The sequence below is a fragment of the Myxocyprinus asiaticus genome, chromosome 20 (genome assembly GCF_019703515.2).
Source record: "Myxocyprinus asiaticus isolate MX2 ecotype Aquarium Trade chromosome 20, UBuf_Myxa_2, whole genome shotgun sequence".
Classification (NCBI taxonomy): domain Eukaryota; kingdom Metazoa; phylum Chordata; class Actinopteri; order Cypriniformes; family Catostomidae; genus Myxocyprinus; species Myxocyprinus asiaticus.
In genome coordinates this window covers 15,070,701-15,089,833 of record NC_059363.1, presented here as the reverse complement: position 1 = coordinate 15,089,833, position 19,133 = coordinate 15,070,701, and the positions used below count along the sequence as shown (strand labels likewise).

Genomic DNA, 19,133 nt, shown 5'->3' with positions numbered 1-19,133 from the left:
TGCTGTCATTTTTCGGCTTATCTTGTACATAAAGATGTACAAACTGAATTTCTATTCAGCATAATCAATGGGAAGAAATATGAACATACTACATATAACTACAGGCAGATAAGTGTCAGTATTATATCTGCCAATGGGGCAATCAGTCCAGAGAACTGTGCGTCTGCGCTGTAAAGAGTGTTGTAAAACATCCCCCCCCCCAAAAAAAAATACTTAGACAACTTAGTAAAACATGCATAAGTAATGGCGTGCATAACCCACAATAGCTACCACTATCTTTATTGCCATTGACTATGAATATACAACGGGGTCCAAAAGTCTGGGACCACACTGAAAATCTCAGAAATTATTAGGATGTAGCAAAATAATAAAAACAAAATCTTAATATATTTCAAAAATATTTCAGATTCTGCCCTATTTTTAGGTCACTCATCAAAACCAGCAAATTTGTGATGTTAACTCCTTAGGAAAAAAAAAAAATTTCCTTGTTTCCATTTATGCACACAAGAATTCCTCAGGGAGAGTTGTTTGTGAGACTCTCCCTGAAGAAGGCCAATGCCGAGACACACAGGATTATTTTTTTTTTTTACTTTTTGTACATAGCCATGTGATAATAAAGGCTTTTTAATTAAGAGTGCCATGGTTATCTAGCTTTTTTGGACTAATATGAAACCTTGAACACAGAGAATCTTAAGTTTATACCCCACTTTTGAAGCACTCTCAGTTGTTGGACATTGTTTAAGGATGCTCTTTGGAACATTCTAAAATCATGATGGGCTAACACGAATCATGTGGAGCCCATAACAGTTCGAGTGCATGTTGTTATTAAAGCAAAACCAATACTGGGTCATACCAAATACTAAGAAATTCTGAAATTCCTTTCAATCGTGGCATTACAATGTTCGCTTTATGCTCAATACATTTGTGAAAATGCTAAATGAATGCTTGTAATGTACAGGTTGATATTATTACTTTAAGGCATTTAATGACCTACTATCTAATTTAAACAACAGAATGTTCATTGAGCAATTTACCTGATCAAAACATATTTTATAGTGACTTTATCGCACGAGTGTGCCCACAAAAAACACATTTGGTGCTTCCCATAAATACAAGGTGGTGCATTTTTTGTGCATTTATCATAACCCATTTTCAGAGATGGAGCTCATGTGTCTAGGTAAAGAACCGGTGGGTGAAGAAATGACAGCTATTTACAGCATTTGTTTAATACGACAAAACCAAAAAAAAAAGTTAAGGATTACCTGAACAAAAATTAGCATTTATTAAATGCTGGCAGTTTAAATGCAAAGACAATGTAACTTACATTTTAACACCACCAACATTAAGAGCAGTCTTAATGGCATGCATCACAATAGTAGAGTTTACAATAGTACTTTTTTGGGAAACTAATTAATGTAGACCAAATTAAGCTCTTACTGAAGATATTCAAAAGCAGGACATTTCTCCTTCAGTTAAAATGAGCGTCTTAACATATATGAAGGCTCGCACTCGTGCTCTACTAACTGAAAACCATAACTGTGCTTGGAGACAAATACAAGCAACCTGGAAAATGCAGAAAACATAAAACGTTGTAACTACATATGGTTTAGAAAATGAAATGACAGGACAAGCACAACATCGCAAATGCACATTGCAATTATTCAGGTTTATTGACATTCAACATCAAATCCACCATAACATGTTATACAATACTTATCTGTTAATTTAGTTCATTATGCAGACAGGCATATGAAAAGTTTAATTGTAGCACCACAGACATTTCCAAAAACATTACGAATAACATCTACAGAATGGCACTGGTGGTAGTAATGCAGGAGAGAGAATGAAAGAGATATAGAAAACAGAGTTTTTAAACTTAACACAGTCATCAACACTGCTTTACAAAACCAGTGTATACAGCCATCAGCTATGGTGCTAAGGAAGGACAGGATCCTGGGCCACTACAGTAAAATGAAAAATTTGGACAACAATCTCGTGGGACACTATTTCTCACTGCTATAAACAGCCAACTTACCTGTGCTATACAATTTAATTTTCAATCACAACCATGTCGATTTAAGTTAAAATAATGCAGCTCTCTTAACCAATAGGCAAGTAATAATGTTTTAATCATTATTTATGATATGAGAAGAGCCTAATTATTAAATGTGGCAATGTCATTTTACTAACACACACACACACACACACACACACACACACACACATCCCATCAAATCTTTTATGTCAATGTAAATTCCAAATGTAAAAAAATAATACTAATAAAGAAATTCTAACGCAAGTCTAACTTTCAATCAAATCTAAACTTTTAGAAAATAACTGCAGGCACTGATTACTGATTTCTGGCACTTATAAGAGAGAACTGAGGTCAAATCTATTAGGGTGTGTTCTGAGTGACTGCAAAGTTAGTTAAATTTTCAGGATCTTGAATTGGAGAAATTTGAGATGAATTTTAAACCATTAAAAATCAGCATCCACATTTCTACACTTTTAAAAGATCCAAATTTACACTACAAATGTGGTTCACATTTTTTAGCCTAACATATCAATATCAGTTAAATAAACATTTTTAAACAACTTAAGCTACACATAGCAGGGTCATCCAATTTTGTCTTTGGAATGTTCCAGATACCAGAATTCCATTATTCTATAATGGGACAAAGAAGAGGCAAGCAACAACCAAACCGGTTGCTGTGTCACTATTTGTGATGGCCTCTTGCAAAGTGACAAGCAAAGTCATAGCTGTTTCTGCATCTGTGTCCACATATGTTACACTGAAAAGGGTTCTCGTAACCATGGCAGCCCATGTGAATGGTGTAGAGGATGTTGTCAGGGAAATATATGTGACAGTGGGGGCAGTGGTGCAGCATCTGGGGATCCTGTATTGGAGTGGGTGTCCCTGGCTGGCTGTTGGTGCCGCTGGGAGTGCTGGTTCTCTCGCTGCATGGTCCCACCCCTGGGCTGCAGCCACTGTGTGCAGCTGGTCTGGGTTCAGGGGTGATGGGTGAAGAAGCCTGGGCCGCACTGACAGAGACGGCAGCGGGTGCCGTAACAGGCTGCTGGACAAGGAATGTGGGTTTCTCATCTGGTAGAGATTCTGCTCCAGGAGATACTGGGGCTCCCTGAGCTTCTGGTGGGATGCTGGCAAGTTGACCTGCCAAAGTAGAAAGCTGGTTCAATGGGTTATCCAATGCAAAGTCCTGGTCCTCCCTGGAGCCACCTCCAATTGCTCCACTAGTTTGTGGATCCTTCTCTAGACCATTATAAGCCTCCTGATGGAGGTGGGCGTGAGAAGGGAGATCATGATCAAAGTCACCCAACTGGTGCTGCTCAGAGCTGGGCTTTTGCAACACCATGGACGGTGGGCTGAGGTTGATGAGCAGCCGTCGGCCATAACCTAGAGAGCCTCCTCTCTTCTGCAGAACACTAAGCATCTTTCTGTGAGAGAGAGAGGAGCGTGCACCCTTCATGGGCAGGAGTTTGTGTCTACGACGACGGTGATGAGAAAGGTTACTGCGATCACTGCAACGGAAGGAGCAGAGCTCACATTTGTAAGGTTTCTCGCCCGTGTGAGAGCGCATGTGCGCCTCTAGGTGGCGCTCGTATGCTGAGGCAAAGGGACACAAGTGGCATCTGTGGGGTTTTTCACCTGGAGGAAGAAAGAGGGAGAACTCTTTTGGAGCTTGTAGAGACCAAAGAGTGTCTTTATAACTGGCCCAGGCAGAACTACACACCCTGAAAGAAGAAAAGCTCTGTGTAACCATGTCCCCCCAATAATCAGATATGGCAAAATTGTCCCCCTACCCCCCAATAATTTTATCATTGTTGTTCTGATACAGTCTATTATGCACTGCTGTCTAATTGCAATGACGCTATTACATAATGGTAAAAAGTCTTGTTAGATTTTAGCTCAGTGGTCTAACGTCACACGTCAATGTTGTGTGAGATGGCCAATCATATCAAAGGCGATGTGACTCCCATTTTAATAAAAGCTAAACTGGAATTATTCCAGCGTGACACATCAGTAAGGTCAGCATTTCAGGTTAAAAGTGTCAGTGCCTTGTAAGATGCAAGTAGCTAAACTGTGATATTTTGTGAAAAGACAAAATTAACGGAGCAGTTTTCAGCATGTCAGGCATGAGTGCATTTTGTGAATGAATTGATCATGGTTATTAACTAGCCCTTTAGAAAACTTCTGTGACCTTGTCTAAGAAAACGATTAATAAAACTCAGGTAGGAGGGTTATCACCCTCAGATTAGAACAAAAACATGGTAAGACTTGTGGCTTTGACTTCATCGTTTTTAGGTTGTGGCAAGGACAGTGTCATTTGTTTTTTAAATGAAACTATTACTTGAAAATAGTTTACAATAAATTTGGCATTTTCTAACTATTTTCTTTAATTCATTCTGACTTTTGGACAAAAAAAAAAAAAGGGTCTAGTTTCAGAAGAGACCAGATTCACAAACTGCAAACATTTTATTTTGGGTATATCTGAATGTACTATGTGAACGTCAAAAGAACCACGTATGTTTTAAAACCAAAAAGAATTAAATTTGGGGCTATCATCAAATTTAGAGCCTTCATTTCAAAGGTTATTGCATTCAGTTATTGCCTTTATTATATTAAGGACCAGAAAGGACCATTATATTTGTGACCGCAACACCTGTGACCTTCCACCCCCCTAAATGGCTTGCCCCCCCCCCAAGATGTTCAAGAGATGGTTACTGCCTTGTATGTAACTAATGTTAAAATATTGGGGGTATTTACACTTGTTCACATTAAAACGTGACTTATTTTTTAATTCCAATTGACTTTGCGCCACGCACAGGTATCTGTGCGAGTGTGCGCTATGTATTTTTCCCCTTGGGGCTTGTCATACTTAAGATATGTCCATGCACGTCATTTGTACTTTCAGTGATTGGATTTTTATCCATCTTGAAGGGCATTTACACTTCTAGTAATCCAATCAGCAAAAATGCAAGAAGTGACCAACACTGTGTCTCAATCAGTTCCCTAGCTCCTTATGTCATAAATCAGTATATCGTGAACATGAATTAGGGCACTGGCAAGGGTGTTCATCCACTGAACATTGGGACACTTATGGCTCAATCACCTGTGACACGTTAACTAGCTTGCGCATTGAAGCACAGCTGTTATTAATCAGCACCTCCGCTGTATAAATGACACTGGCTGTGTCTCGTTTGGAAGGCTGCGTCCTCCGGAGGTCGCATTTGTCGGCCGCATATGTCATCGAGGCTGTCTCGTTTCAGAAAAGCGAGTAGGACACTTCAAATGCAGCCTTCGAATGCGACCTCCTTTCACAGGATTTCGGAGGATGCATGAGGTGTATCCTTCGTGGGCACTCAAACTGCAATTCTTTGCTTCAATGGAAATGTTTAAAAAAAATTATGCCAATTTGCCCGTAAATATGATGTTCAAACTTAAGTAATGTTAATTCCCAAGTTGAAGTACCTCAGTAGATGGGTGCAGAGTATATATGTATAATTATATTAATATATAAAGTATTAGACTAAAAGTACACCTGTAAATTCTATTTTCTTTTCTCTTTACATCATAATAACTCTCCTAAAATTTACCTCATACATTCCATTCCAAAGAGACTTTGTTTCCTCAAAGCGCTCATGCTTGATAAAGAGTGGCGTGCTGCCATAGCAATCATGTTACATTCCGTTTCAGATTGTCCTACGAAGGCAGTCTCATTTAAATGAGACTTGTTTATAGGAGGATGCTCGGTATACTGCAGCCTTCAAAAGACTTGACCTCCGGACTCATAAGACATGGCGACGTTTCCGGTAAGGGAACACAGTGAGCAACGGTGCTCCCTGGTTTTTATGGTGCATTGTGGGATTTTTTTAGGGAGCGAACGTTTCAGTGCACTGGAACGATTTTGCGATTGAGAAAGCCCTAAAAATGGCTGACTCCCTGATCAGTGCCCTGACTACTGAACTAGGGAGCTGACTGAGACACCCCAAGTGTAAATACCCCCTTAGTTCTTCAAGCTTACCTGTATGGATGCGAATGTGCTCGATCAACCGTGCGGTACCCCTGGTGGCGTAGTTGCAGTAGCGGCACTTGAGTTTGCCATCATATGTTCTCTCAAAGCCATCCACCAACATCCCTGAACTATCTTCTAAGGACATATCCACTGCTGGATGCTCCAGGCCATTCTGACCAAGTTCTTTAAGACAAAAAATAAAGAGAATTGATAAGGCTCACATGAAACATTTTATTTTGCTCTACCAAATATTAACCAGTTTTGCTTTCATTACACTTCAAAACAGTACATTTTTAACAACAGGAATGCTCTCTCTATGCATTACCTCCTTGGAGGTCTCCACTCTCCTTTACTCCAATGACTGAGCCAGATATCATGTTGACATGTTGGGTCTGCTGACTCAGGTACTCCTGAAAGTCCTTTACAAAATCCAGCGTCTCAGGCTTCTCTTCGCCCATTGAAAGATCTGCACAGTCCTCCTTTGCTGCCTTAAAATGGACCAAACAGACTGTAAATATATCACACCCAAGGATCTCATACACGAAAATGAAAGCAATTTGATCTATCATGCAAAACAAACTCTTTCAGAACAGCATGATGCTATTATAAGACAGCAATAAAATACAAATTTACAAGTTCAGATAACTTAGTCTAAATAAACCAGTTGCTTCTTCTACAAAAGCATTTCCTTTAGGCCGTCGGATACATTTAACAACTCTGTCAAGCACTGAGCTTCTAACTTATAGTTGTGTCACAGTCATGCACTAGTTAAACACTAAACATTTCTATTAGTCTGACTATTATCCAGTTGGCAGGGTAACAGGCGTTGCTATCATAGCGAGTGCTTGCTGACGTTGCTCAGCTTGTCCGACTATTACACTATCACTGAAATAACAACTAACAACGGTTACCTTTTCCAAATGTCCCAGAAAGGAAAACACACACTCAGTTGCTGGATGTACTGACTGACGACCCGTTCTTTAGGGAGAAATCAGATGAAAGATCTACTCAAATACAGCTCCATGGTTATGCTTGACAGCTAACGTCAGCGAGTTAGCACGACTGATTCAGCCTGTTCAGTCAAACATATATTTTACAAGCTATACATTAGAGAGGCTGTGAGACCAACGGTTTTGAAACATTCTCCATGCGTCGTTTAGGACCGTGTCACCTGTAAATGAAGAGGGGAAAGTCGAGGTTTGATGGGCCCAAGTGATGCTCTGCGATATCAAAACAAAAGAAAACGCAGGGTTGAAGGTTCAACCAGGGGGTGTGCCGCTGAAATGATTCCGACTTGTTTCGCCGATTGAACAAAGTGTTCCTGTGTGCAGACACAAGCGTGAAAAGTCGAGTTTTAAAACGACCGGTAAAATAATAGTTTATTGTCACTACACGTTCTTGTCAGATGACTGCTATAGTTTAAGTCAGATGTTTACATACACTTAGGTTGAAGACAATAAAAGTCATTTTTTAACCACTCCACAGATTTCATATTAGCAATCTATAGTTTTGGCAGGTCGTTTAGAACACATACTTTGTGCATGACACGAGTCATTTTTCCAGCGATTGTTTACAGACAAATTATTTCATTTTTAATGGACTATATCACAATTCCAGTGTGTCAGAAGTTTACATACACTAAGTTAACTGTGCCATTAAGCAGCTTGGAAAATTTCAGAAAGTGATGTGAAGCCTTCAGGCGATTGGCCAATTAGCTTCTGATAGGCTAATTGGCTAATTGGAGGTGTTCTTGTGGATGTATTTTAAGGCCTACCTTCAAACTCTGTTCCTCTTTGCTTGACATAATGGGAAAATCAAAAGAAATCAACTAACACCTCAGATTTTTTTTTTTTTTTTTTTTTTTTTTTAAATACAAAATAAAATAAATATGGACCTCTACAAGTCTGGTTCATCATTGGGAGCAATTTCCAAATGCCTGAAGGTACCACATTCATCTCTACAAACAATAATAAGCAAGTATTAACAACATGGGACCACGCAGCCAACATACCACTCAGGAAGGAGACTCCTAGGAGTCTCCTAGAGACGAATGTAGTTTGGTGCGAAAAGTGCAACTCAATCCCAGAACAACAGCGAAGGACCTTGTGAAGATGCAGGAGGAAACAAGTAGACAAGTATCTATATCCACAGTAAAACAAGTCCTATATCGACATAACCTGAAAGGCTGCTCAGCAAGGAAGAAGCTACTGCTCCAAAACCAAGCTACAGTTTGCAAGTGCATATGGGGACAAAGATCTTACTTTTTGGATAAATGTCCTCTGGTCTGATGAAACAAAAATGTAATTGTTTGGCCATAATGACCATCGTTATGTTTGGAGGAAAAAGGGTGAGGCTTGCAAGCCGAAGAACACCAACCCAACCGTGAATCATGGGGGTAGCAGCATCATGTTGTGGGGATGCTTTGCTTCAGGAGGGACTGGTGCACTTCACAAAATAGATGGCATCATGAGGAATGAAAATTATGAGAATATATTGAAGCAACATCTCAAGACATCAGCCAGGAACTTGGTTGCAAATAGGTCTTCCAAATGGACAATGACCCCAAGCATTTCTCCAAAGTTGTGGCAAAATGGCTTAAGGACAACAAAGTCAAGGTACTGGAGTGGCCATCACAATGCCCTGACCTCAATCCAATAGAAAATTTGTGGGCAGAACTGAAAAAGCGTCTGCGAGCAAGGAGGCCTACAAACTTGACTCAGTTACACCAGTTCTGTCTGGAGGAATGGGCAAAAAATCCAGCAACTTATTGTGAGAAGCTTGTGGAAGGCTACCCAAAATGTTTGACCCAAGTTAAACAATTTAAAGGCAATGCTACCAAATACTAGCAAAGTGTATGTCAACTTCTGACCCACTGGGAATGTGATGAAAGAAATAAAAGCTGAAATAAATCATTCTCTCTACTATTATTCTGACATTTCAAATTCTTAAAATAAAGTAGTGATCCTAACTGACCTAAGACAGGGAAAGTTTTTTATGATTAAATGTCAGGAAATGTAAAAAACTGAGTTTAAATGTATTTGGCTAATGTGTATGTAAACTTCTGAATTCAGCTGTATTTACCTTAGGAACTTAGATTCATGCAAAACTGGAGAAGTTTGTGCTAGACATTTAATGTAGGCTGCGTGGCATTGTGAGTTGTTTTTCATTTTTTTAAAGGAATATTCCATGCTAAATACAAGTTAAGCTAAAATGACAGCATTTGTGGCATAACGTTGATTAGCACATAAATTAATTTCGACTCGGCCCTCCTTTTAGTATTAAAAAGAAATCGAGGCTACAGTGAGGCACTTACAATGGAAGTGAATGGGGCAAATTATTTGAGGGTTTATAGACATAAAAATGAAGCTTACAGTTTTATAAAACCACTAACATTAACATTTAATTAACATAAACAGTTAATTAACATTAACATTTCTTCTGTTAAAACTTGTGTATTATTTGAGCTGTAAAGTTGTTTACTTCATTGGTTTTGCGGGATGTTACATCGTCATGGCAACGAAGTTGTAAAACTGGACATAACTTTTCACAGAAAAGGTTAGTGATTTTATCACACTAAAATAATTTAAAAACACATATTGTGTATGTCTTGTTGCTATACTTTTGAAACAGTGAGTAGTGAGTATTATAACATTTACGGATTGACCCCATTCACTTCCATTGCAAGTGCCTGTCTGTAAATTGAAATTAATTTTGTGGTAATCAACATTATGTCACAAATGCTACTGATTGAGCTTAACTTGTATCGAACCCAAAATTTTCCTTAAATCTTTTATAATTCTGCATCCATTGAATTGATTGGGCATGAATTGTTGATACATCTTTTCACCAGATTAGCCAGATACGTGGATAATTTCCATATTCAAATGTCACAGGCAATTTTATGAGTACTTGAGCCAATTGCATTACTTTAAATAGCTGGATTGGCTCATTTATGTTTCATAGCGTTTAATATTTAACTAGTGGGGAAGTTAGCCGCAGATCGCATTGCCCCATTTGTGTCAGACTTGTAGGAAAACCATTGAAGAGGGTGTGACAAACGACCAGTTAGAGCCAGAGCTTTGTATCCTTGTGACACTCTTCTAAGTTGTAAAGAGGGGGTTCTAGTAACACGACCAGGGAACAACCTGTCTGGCCTACAGCGTGGGTTAAAATGCAAACAGTCTATTTATAGCCTTACTGTAGAGTTTGTCTTTTACGGGTCACATTACACCAAAACAAATCACATTTGCCAAGCTAATATATTTGGTTAACTTATGTATGTTTATGTTTTATTCTATAGCAGCATTGGGATTCCAGTTCTCTTCTCTTGAATTATAACTCCTGACTTAGTCACATCATAAATGACATACCCATTTATGTTGTGGTCTCAAACAAACACATTTTATTTACAGTTAAAGACATGTCGTTACTGTATATGTCTAAATTAAATGCTCTGCTTTCAACAGGGCTATAATCTCAGTTTTATTTCGCATTTGCGACACTAGATGGCGTAGGATGTCAAGTGATGACCATGTCAGAAAATCCACTAAAAGGTAGACCTGCCTGTCTGTATGTTTTAATTTCGAACTTGCATTCCATCTGTCATGTTAGTCATGTACCATACGTAATTTGAATGGTCAGTTACCAGTTTTGTTTTTATACATACGAGTGCGCTGTCTATTGTATCTGATTGATTTGAAGCACCCTCATTGAAGTGTCAGTTTTATTAGCATTAGCAAATGAAAATGGGTATTTATGAATATTATAAATTCAAAACAAGTCAAACTCCTCGAACTGGACAATTACTTTAAGGTGCAGTATTTACAGTGTGTGGGTGTTACAGTGGAAAACGCCATAAACTGATCCAAAGGAAGGCACAAATGCCTGACCTTGCAGGGTTGAACTACGACCTCTGAAGCAGTCAATTACAGCACTTCCTAATGACCTGTCCACACTAATTTTATTTTATAGCAATTTAATAATGCTCAGGTTTCCCATGAAGCCACTTCCCTTTAATTAATTCAAGCAGGGTGACAGTAATTTGTCAGTTGAAAAAGATTAAATGGGGTTTCAAGTGGGCTTCTTTTCATGAAACGTTATTGTTTTCAAAGCAGGGGTGCAACAGTACATGCAACAAATTGCTATCATTATAATAATAGTTCATTTGATTCTTAGATATATTTTAGATAATTAATGTGTTTGGTCAACTTCACCAAGAGATAAGTTGTTTAAAGAGGAATAACCTTTTGACCTCACAAAGAGAATTTGTTTTTTCAAACTGTTCCAGATGGTTGAAATGTACAGAAGAATCTATCTATCTATCTATCTATCTATCTATCTATCTATTTTATTTGTTAAATGCAAAATGTTAAAATATGATATTCTTTGTGTATGTAAGATTTTGTGATTGATATGCAAAGGCATGTGCATTCTCTCTGTATAAAAATCTGTGACCTTCCAAGTAGCAGTGTTTGTATCAATAAGGTACTTTACAAAACTATTCTTGATTTCACATCTAGACCTCACATCCTGTACTGTATCATTTAATTAATATCTGGGACAAATTAAAAAATTTACGAATATTTTAAGAATAAATGCAAAGTTGGAATATTTTTGGTAGCATGTACTGAATACACATTTTTTTTTTTTTTTTTTTTGGTAGTTAATTATTTCTTTAGTTTTCATTGGATGAATAAAACTGTATCATGCACACCTAAGTACTATGTAACATCTTATGTTTCATATACGGGTCAATGACGTGACGCAAAATTTTTTCGTCCATAATTATTAAATTATCAAAAAATGCATTACAAATGCAGATCACAAAACAATTACTTGAACACACTTCTTCTATGACATGTTTTCAGTTACTAAGTTTAAAGTCATTTTGATTTGTTTGTTTTTTTCCCAGGGGCTTAAAGTAAAAAATATCACGTGTAACCGCCCAGAGACTGTAATGTTTTTTTAAAGTCTCATTAAAAACTGACATTCTTGAAAATAAAAATGCTATTTTATTTGAAAATATGAAGTCACGTGGTGCAACCAACAGCCATTTTGCTGTCATGTGACAAAAAATAAAATAAAATGGATATGACCTCTTTAAACCATCAGGACTGTTTGTGAAGTTTAAAAGTATTTTGTCATTTCATTAAATATTATCATTCTGACATTTATGCGAAAAGGCACATTTGTTAAGGTAATTTGTTGTAACCATGAGAAAACGTTTTGATATTCTTGACTCAAAAAAAAAGAAGAAAAAAATATAGATAGATAGATAGATAGATAGATAGATAGATTATTTGTATATGTTTTAAATATTTTTACTAACATTTAAAAAAATATATTTTTTAAAAGTTGTGTACACTCATGTATTCAAGGTGCAAGGAAAGTATTGTAATACCTTTTACTTGATGGTTACACTGCATGACATTTTTAAAATGATTAGCAAGTTTTTTATAAAATGTTGTAAATGTTTCAAAAATATGTGAAACCAATATGGACAATATGGACTTGTCACATGCACTATATTTTAAATAGATTTAAAGAAGATTACCCATTTTTGTCACCTCAGACAACTTTATTTGTCAGTGACCTATACTCTAGAAATTTTTGCTCTTTGCTCCTGACATGAGACCTTATCTTTTGATATACTTTTGATATACATTTTTTATAATATTTTCTGTACTTTCTTCAACAAATGATCAATTAAACTCCATTATTCACATTTTATAGAACTCTTATTCCCTGCTAAATGCAGTAAATGTAAAACTTGCATCAGCATTTATATAAATAGTATTATTATTATTCATCAGCATGCCAAACTTTTAAAATATATGTCTATTCTAGCCTGCAAGGCTTCATGAGTAATCCTAAGAGGTTGAAAGATGGGTAGAAATGGCCTGTAGAAGTTGTCTCTTTCTTTCTTTCTTTCTTTCTTTCTTTCATTGAAGTTGTTGTTAGTGTTGACAACCAAATAAGATAGCCTAGACAAATATCTGATTATAGCTTGATATGGATAAAACTCAGCATGCCTGTCTTCATGACATGAAAGGTCACAAACGAGTATCAGCTTAATTTGTTTGTAAGTCTTAGTTTCCTCTTTTATCTCCTTCCATTCTAATGCAGCATCTGCAGTGTGTCTGAGGCTGCTCTGCCTGCACCTGCTCAGGGGTAAGTCATACTGAGTCCCCTAATTCACATTTAAAAGCCTTTGAATGAGTGAGCCCCCTTCTCCTCCAAAGCGCTTGATTTATGTGCTGTTTGTGGTTTTATAGAACGCGAAACAATTCATTTTCTCCTGAAAAGGAATTGGGTATTAATTTGGAGAAGGCCCCTGAGCACTTTTTTAAGACTCCAATGCTGGTGTCATTTAAAGGCGGCAGTGGACATTAGCCCCTGAAGAAAGGCTTTTAATCCTGCCTGGAGAGTGCAGAAACGGCTGCCCCAACGCCAAATCATTACTGTTAAAGGGTGAAGGAGGACAACGGCTGGATTTATTCTTCACGCCCCCAAGACTATTTATTTCTGGAGAGACCCTCTCTTACACCCCCACCCTTGTGCGACACGGGCCGTGTGTAGAAGCAGAGAAAGGAAAAGAAATAGGATAAAGGAAGAACATATTAAGCTTTTCATTTTCGTGCCACTTAATTTCCTCGCGGACGTCTGTGTAATGAATGTAATTGCTACCTTTGATGAGAACACTATTATCTGAATCACACTTTAAATGGGCAAACAAGGCCCCCCTCCATCCTCTCTCTCCCCCCACACAAAGCGGGTATGAGATCTCTAATTATGCGACAGAACAAGTGGTTTTTCTCAAAGCCGTGGCGTTGCGCTCAATTGCCAAAGAGCGGCCCTGGTTACATAGGCACAAAGGCGCAGACTAGCGGCGATACGCGCGCCACACACACAAAGATGCGTTTTAATTTCCTGCATGAACCAATGAATGTCTCCGTTCCGGAAATTCTCATTTAGTTGAATGCCAGATCTAATCTGCTAAAAAATCTGTTCCAATCTGGATGATATAATGTTGTAGCAATGGAGTTTACCCACAGAATCGTAAAAATATTCAGGAAAAGAAAACAATTAAACTAATAAAGTATAGCTGACAAATTTGACTTTCTTTTTTCAATATTAAGATTTTGAGGTTTCCACATTTTATTTAATCACATAAGTTGTTTGCAGTTTACCTAGGATAAAAAAGTTATGTGATGTGGCAAAGGATTAGGCCTATTTTAAAGCAGCTACAAACGATAGGCGGCTTCTGTAGCCGCTCAATTAATATGAGGTGCTAAAAACGGCACAATTCTGTCTCACCTTGAAATGTCACGTGCCACAAATATAGGCTAGGCAACTATGTATATAAAGCAGCCTATTTGTATTCATTTATATTATAACAAAACCCCTTTAGGGATCATTTTACCTCCTTTTTGTTAAATGTTCTGTCTGGATCACATTCTAACTTGATATGACACTTGCACCTGAAACAGACAGTTCAGTTATTCATGAGAATTTATCTTTGCACATCTCTCGCCGCGCACGCGGTGAATAGCTGTTTAATAAAAGTGTCGGGCGCGTCCTACAGATGACGTGTCTTTACGAGGCGTCGCACGATAAACCCGCTGTCACCTTATAAAGTCTGAACGCGCCCGCATCCCCCTGGCAACGTATCAAAGCATCGCGGAGAGATTTTCAAGCGTCACAGGTGACAGCCTGCTCCTATTCGTCCGAGCTCTGAGCCGCGTATATGCAAAAAAACTATAAAGCAACGTTGCAAATGACGAATTACACAATTATTCTTAAACTGCTGCCGTTTTCAGATATACGCAAAGCCATTTGGTACCTTAAATGTGAGTTACTATTCTTCAAAGCAAGCGATACTTAAATGATAAAGTGATAATCAATTCCTTTGACTATGATGCCTCGCTTCGGGGTTGGGGGAAAAACTACTGATCATTTCTATTGGTCTGCAAATGATGGTACTTACAGCATGACAAATGGGTGGCAGGAACACTGTGTGACTTCAGAAAGGATTATAATATCTGAAAAAGGCTGCCATTCGGGCCCAGTCAGGCATCGGAGCAATGGGCCAATATTTCTGAGTGAAGTGACATTTTAGCTGTATTTATCTGAGGAGCCCTACACCAAAACCATATAGGCACAAATAAAGAAGATGCTGTAATAGCTTATGACTGGGTCCAATCTCTCTGGATGGGGAATGAACTGTCCTTTGCTGTGGTAAAAAAAATAATAAAAAAAATATGTGTATTCAGTACATGCTACCAATTATTGTGGCCAAATGCCATTTGTACACACTGTAAACCCCAATGCTCAAAGTAATTAACTGTACTGAGTAGAGAAAAATTAAATCATTCAAATTAGTTCAAATAAATTTCTCTTGATGTGTATTTAGAACTTTCTCTTTCTTTTGAGTTCACGAAACTGACACCTTTTAAGTAACCTGAACTGTTTTATTGTTTCGAGTTTAATGAACTTACTTTTTGTTTTGTTTTGTAAACTCAGATTGGGCAGGGGATTTCTTGTTCCCAGCATACTTTGCATGGGACTCGATAGGGAAAGTAAATGTTAAAATTAAGTGTTATTTTATGTGTTTTTGCAACATGAATGCAAAGGGGGACACTTGTTGGTGTTTAATGTTTTGTTTTGTTGCCATTTAGAAGAGTTTCTGTTACGTTGGAGTTTTGGGGGTTACCATTATTGTGAAGAATGGAGCCTGAGCTTAGGTTGAGGACCAATACTAAGTATTTAATTTTCTTACTGCTTTATCCATTATTAAGCAAGTTACTAGTCGTGAATAAAGTAATGGAAAAATCTGACGGTTTACTCAAAATTTAAAGTGTCATCAAAATGCATGAGTTAATTTACTCAATTTGTAAGTTAAGAGCAATAACCATGCATAAGTAGTACAAAATCAAAACCTGACAGTTCCACTTACATAAATTTGGAATTTATTAACTTTTATTTATTAAAAATTTGATATAACTGATTACCTCATGATTACCTCAAATGCTAACTTATTCGAGTTTACAGTGCAGCCTGAAAAGTGGGGGCATTTATCCTGAATGTCAGTGCCTGGTCATAGCTCATATTCTTGAAAGATATCTCCCAACGCACAGCTGCCCCAATACTCGCATTTCATGCTCAGTGCTGAGAGGAGAACTAATGGATAGCACTGTCATAAGGCAGGTAATTTAGAGCATCTTCTGTTAAATCTTTAAAACACATGGCTCCACACAGGCCAGCACACACCACAGAATGCATCCACCCCTGCACCTCCCTACCACTGTGGCACTGAACCACTTGAGGTTCATAATGGCTTTTTAATTCACAAAAGGAATTTAAATTTAGGGAATGTAGGGGTATCTATTAATTATATGCAGAATTGTGATAGACTTAAAGGGATAGTTCACGCCAAAATGAAAATTCTCTCATCATTTACTCACCCTCATGCCATCCCAGATGTGTATGAATTTCTTTCTTCTGCCGAACACAGATTAAGATTTTATTAAGATGAACATCTCAGCTCGGGTCCAAAAAATGCAAGTGAATGGTGACCAAAATTTTGAAGCTCCAAAAATCACATAAAAGCAAAGTAATCAATACGACTCCAGTGGGTTAATCCATGAATTCTGAAGCGATCCAATCGGTTTTGGGTGAGAACAGACCACAATGTAACTCTTTTTTCACTGTACATCTTGCCATTGCAGTCTCTAGGCACGATCATGATTTCAGGCTCGATTACACTTCCTAGTGCTTGATACATGCGCAGAGTGCTAGATGGCACCTTGAAATTATGATTGCCAAGGAGACTGCTGATGTCAAGATTTACCATGAAAAGGGAGTTATATTTTGGTCTGATCTCATCCAAAACCGATTGGATCTCTTTTGAAGCCATGGATTAAACCAATCGTATGGATTACTTTTATGCTACTTTCATGCTCCTTTTGGAGCTTCAAAGTTTTGGTCACGATTCACTTGTGTTGTATGGCTCTACAGTGCTGAGATATTCTTCTAAAAATCTTTGTTTGTGTTCAGCAGATGAAAGAAAGTAATACACATCTGGGATGGCATGAGGCTGAGCAAACGATAAGATAATTTTTATTTTTGGGTGAACTATTCCTTTAAGTCTATTTTTTACAGTCTTTCTTTGGTTCCTGTACACAAATGGTTGTTTATATGTTATTACATAGTAATTAAAATGAAAATAGCATACAATTTGCAACAAAATTGGCAGATTAAGTAAATGTTTGTGTTAAATCATTCTGTCAACAACTTATAAAATGTAGATTTTAATAAACAATATGACATAACAAAAATTCACTGACATCTAAATTAGTTAATGGAAATGTAATAGCAAATTTGAACTGAGGCTTTCTCTTAAGTGATTATTGTGTGCGCACATGCACATGTCTGCATTACAAAAATAAGGCAGCACCCAGGCAAAGAGGACATCTCAGGGTAACGAGAGCTAATGAGAGGACCATTCCAAATGAGTATTGATTATTGATCATAGCTGATCATGGCCGTTATAAAATCTAATAGGCTCCATATCTCTTTTTCAAACTTATGACTCATTACAGAGCAGGTGATCAGTAAAATCCATAAGTTCTGCACCTGAGTTTCCAAACTGGTTAATTTAGTCTGTTCTGGGTTTCAATTACAGCTGTTATAGAAACTGTTTTCTAAAGCACCATATGATGTTTTACCACAGAGCAAAGGCCCTCCACCCAGTGTTCCATGTACCCAATTCTCTACTACCATCTTTAAACAAAGGTCCAGCTTGCTTTCCACATCACAGTGGCTAGTATGTTTTATTTATACTCCACACACATTGACGCTGTAACAATGAAGTACTCCATTACCTCTGTATTCTGTTTCTGAATGAATAGCCCATCTTGTATATTCACTTTCCCTGAACACTGCTCTTATCCTGCACCCTACCCAGTAGGCCTCGTTAGTCACCATATGAGATGAGCGGCCAGGCCATAATGGGAGGGAGGAATGACCCTCGACCTCCTTGACCTCTTATCGATCTCTAGGCAGTGCAGCTGGGCCTTCCCGGCCCAATGCATAGTGGGAGGAATTTAATCATGACACACTTTGTACCATGCCAACATTCAGTTGGGGAGATCATTAATAACCTGCCTTACCTGTACAACAATGACAAACTAAGCAGACCACAGAGCAGCAGGGAGTATAGTTTATGAACACAAAAATTGGAATATCATAAAAATCGCATAAAGGAGCAACAAAAGAGATGGATAAAGATCGTAATCTGTAGATAAACAAAATTCAATAAATTAATCTGTCTGTCTGTCTGAGATGTCAGTGCTAAGAAATTTTGGGAGGCTGATGAAGTGATTATGAAGTGTGTTAAACAAGCTTAGCAGCACACTCCAGGCTAGGTCCTCAATTTACAGTTTATTAGATACAACTGCATAGACCTGAATGTCAAATATTTTAGCAATTAATAAATTATATATTTAAAAATATGTGAAAAATACGTGATTTTTACACATGCAAATTTACTTTTGCTTTTAACAGGGCACTTTGTGACCCTTTACCATCAGCCTTTTTCACTCTCTTTCTCTGCTTCTCTCCGTCAGTCTCTGTGTCTCCCTTTTACCCCTATTCTGGTGGTGTTGGCATCTGGTGAGGCATCTTTTTCACCTTTCGTTCAGGCTGTCACACTGGCTCTTTCTCTTTGTCAGATCCTATCACTCCTTACACTTTCACAACTCTGCATCTTTTTTACATTTTCCTGCTATCTCTCTCTCTCTCTCTCTCTCTCTCTCTCTCTCTCACACACACACACACACACACACACATGCTTTACCCTGTTCCTCGGTCCATTGAAGACTACAATAGTGAGCCTGTAGACCTGTAAAGAATTGGCTTTAAGGTTTTCTAAAAAAAAAAAAAAAAAAGGAAAAGTATGTTGTAGGCCGCATGGGGGAAATGAGCCACTAATGTAAGCATGTAATAGTTTTCTATAAATAATCGAATGACAACATATGTGCAAAGGCATCTGGGGACTGTAAAAGAATATGTAACCAATTTTCAATCAATTTTTTGCTA

The 19,133-nt window shown here is 37.8% G+C and overlaps 1 protein-coding gene across 2 annotated transcripts; it reads right to left on the bottom strand.

Annotated features, from left to right (window-relative positions):
- Positions 1–1,652: 1,652 nt before the first annotated feature.
- LOC127411454 (zinc finger protein Pegasus) lies at positions 1,653–7,287 on the bottom strand. Of its 2 annotated transcripts, none has more exons than XM_051647030.1 (5): positions 7,142–7,287; positions 6,947–7,013; positions 6,361–6,523; positions 6,045–6,218; positions 1,653–3,667 (listed from the first exon to the last, which is right to left on the bottom strand). In XM_051647030.1, exons 3-5 carry the CDS (start codon positions 6,491–6,493, stop codon positions 2,718–2,720), a joined length of 1,257 nt encoding a protein of 418 aa, XP_051502990.1. In that variant the 5' UTR covers positions 6,494–6,523; positions 6,947–7,013; positions 7,142–7,287; the 3' UTR covers positions 1,653–2,717. The 2 variants fall into 2 exon arrangements, with proteins under 2 accessions (XP_051502990.1, XP_051502991.1); XM_051647031.1 differs by having other exon boundaries at positions 7,207–7,284.
- Positions 7,288–19,133: the final 11,846 nt, after the last annotated feature.